At 43.9% G+C, this 1,753-nt stretch overlaps 1 protein-coding gene across 2 annotated transcripts in view; it reads left to right on the forward strand.

Moving 5' to 3' along the window:
* Positions 1-1,753, forward strand: part of syt7b (synaptotagmin VIIb) — a 108,334-nt gene that overhangs the window by 102,291 nt on the left and 4,290 nt on the right. For both annotated transcript variants that reach the window (XM_017439962.3, XM_017439970.3), the window contains 2 exons: positions 1,207-1,474; positions 1,560-1,729. In XM_017439962.3, the coding sequence (XP_017295451.1) occupies positions 1,207-1,474; positions 1,560-1,729 (438 nt within the window). The remainder of the gene's footprint in view (positions 1-1,206; positions 1,475-1,559; positions 1,730-1,753) is intronic.

The following is a 1,753-nucleotide window of genomic DNA, read 5'->3' on the forward strand; positions in this document are numbered from 1 at the left end:
CAGGAGGCAGTAGGTACGTATCCCTCACGAGGCAGGCAGACAGGCACAGGCAAACAGATAGGTAACTTATCTCCGAGGCAGGTGTCCAGAGCAGACCAGACTGGGTCCACGCAGGTTAGGTAGTCCTAGGTAGGTAGAAGCACGAAAAAATACAAAAAGCTCAGAAAGGGTTCACTAGAAAAGCTCGTAATTCACAAGAGGTTTAGCACATTACCACAGAGGCAAAACAATGCTCCAGCGCTGGTCTGGTTCCCACCATGGCCTTAAGTACCAGCTGCCTTCTGATGAGCCTGATCTGCCACAGGTGTAGAGGGGGTGACGAGGAGCTGCCAATCAGCCGTCGAGACGGCCCACCAGGAAGTACCAAAAATACTAAACCTCCAGAATCACCACAGATGTTTCCATAATCAGTGACAGAAAGAAAACTACACAGTAGGATTTCATCAGAAACTTTGTTGTTAGCATATTTTAGGGAAAACAAACTTTTCACACTCACAAACTGGGCTAGCAAAACAGTGTGCAATAAAAGAGTAAAAATGAGCTATTGTAGATATGACTTGGATTATAATAACATGTTATAATAAAACTATTATTTTCTAAAATAATGCTTCATCACCTTGCATGCAAGTTTTAAATAAAGATCTGGAGCTATCAGTTGGTTCTCAAAGTACGAGTTAGGGGTGACTCTCAGGTACTACCAGAATAAAGTTTAGCACAATATCTGTAAAATTGACTGTTACGATTTGGGTATCTTTTAGTTTAGGTTTACTGTTTATTGCTCCCTGTTTCTTTGTGCTATCACTAACCCTCCCTCAGTAGTTCTGTCAGTCTGCCTCAACCACCCACACCTGTTCCTTGTTTGTAATCACTCACCTGTGTTCATTTTGCAATCACCACCTGCCTTTAAGGCCTGGTCATCTTCCTCATTTACCCATGTGCTGTCTGGGTTTCCTCATGTCTCGACCTTTGTGTTCATTGCACAAAGTTTTTGTTTTTGTTGCTGCCACATCAGCCTTTTGTTCATTTAAATAAATTAGTTTTCACTGGATTCTGGGACTGTCCTAATTTAGGTTCAAACCATTCACCCACCAAACCAGACACTGACTGAGTTAAAGTCATTTTAATGTATTTGATCAACCCTTGTGATGTATCAGCCACCTAAACAGTAATGAATAAAGCAACATTTATTCATTTCCTGTGTCTCAGTTGTCACCGGGTTCAGAGGAGGAAGATCACGAGGGTCCGGTGCGTGAGAAACTGGGTCGCATTCAGTTCAGCGTCGGATACAGTTTTCAAGACTCCACCCTCACCGTCAAAATTCTGAAGGGCCAGGATCTACCAGCAAAGGATTTCTCTGGCACTTCTGATCCATTTGTCAAAATTTATCTGCTGCCAGACAAGAAGCACAAGCTGGAGACCAAAGTCAAGAGGAAGAATCTAAACCCTCACTGGAATGAGACCTTCTTATTTGAAGGTATGTTGGAGAAAACGTTACACACATGTTACGACTGTGTTGTGCATTTTTGTGACTTGTTGCATTGTGTGCGTGTGTTTCTCAGGGTTCCCGTATGAGAAGGTGGTCCAGAGGACTCTGTACCTACAGGTTCTTGACTACGACCGATTCAGCAGGAACGACCCTATAGGAGAGGTGTCCATCCCCCTCAACAAACTGGACCTGGCCAACATGCAGACTTTCTGGAAGGAGTTGAAACCGTGTAGCGATGGCAGTGTAAGTAAGCAGGGAAGGAGGGGG

This window comes from Kryptolebias marmoratus, linkage group LG15 (genome assembly GCF_001649575.2).
Source record: "Kryptolebias marmoratus isolate JLee-2015 linkage group LG15, ASM164957v2, whole genome shotgun sequence".
Lineage (NCBI taxonomy): Eukaryota > Metazoa > Chordata > Actinopteri > Cyprinodontiformes > Rivulidae > Kryptolebias > Kryptolebias marmoratus.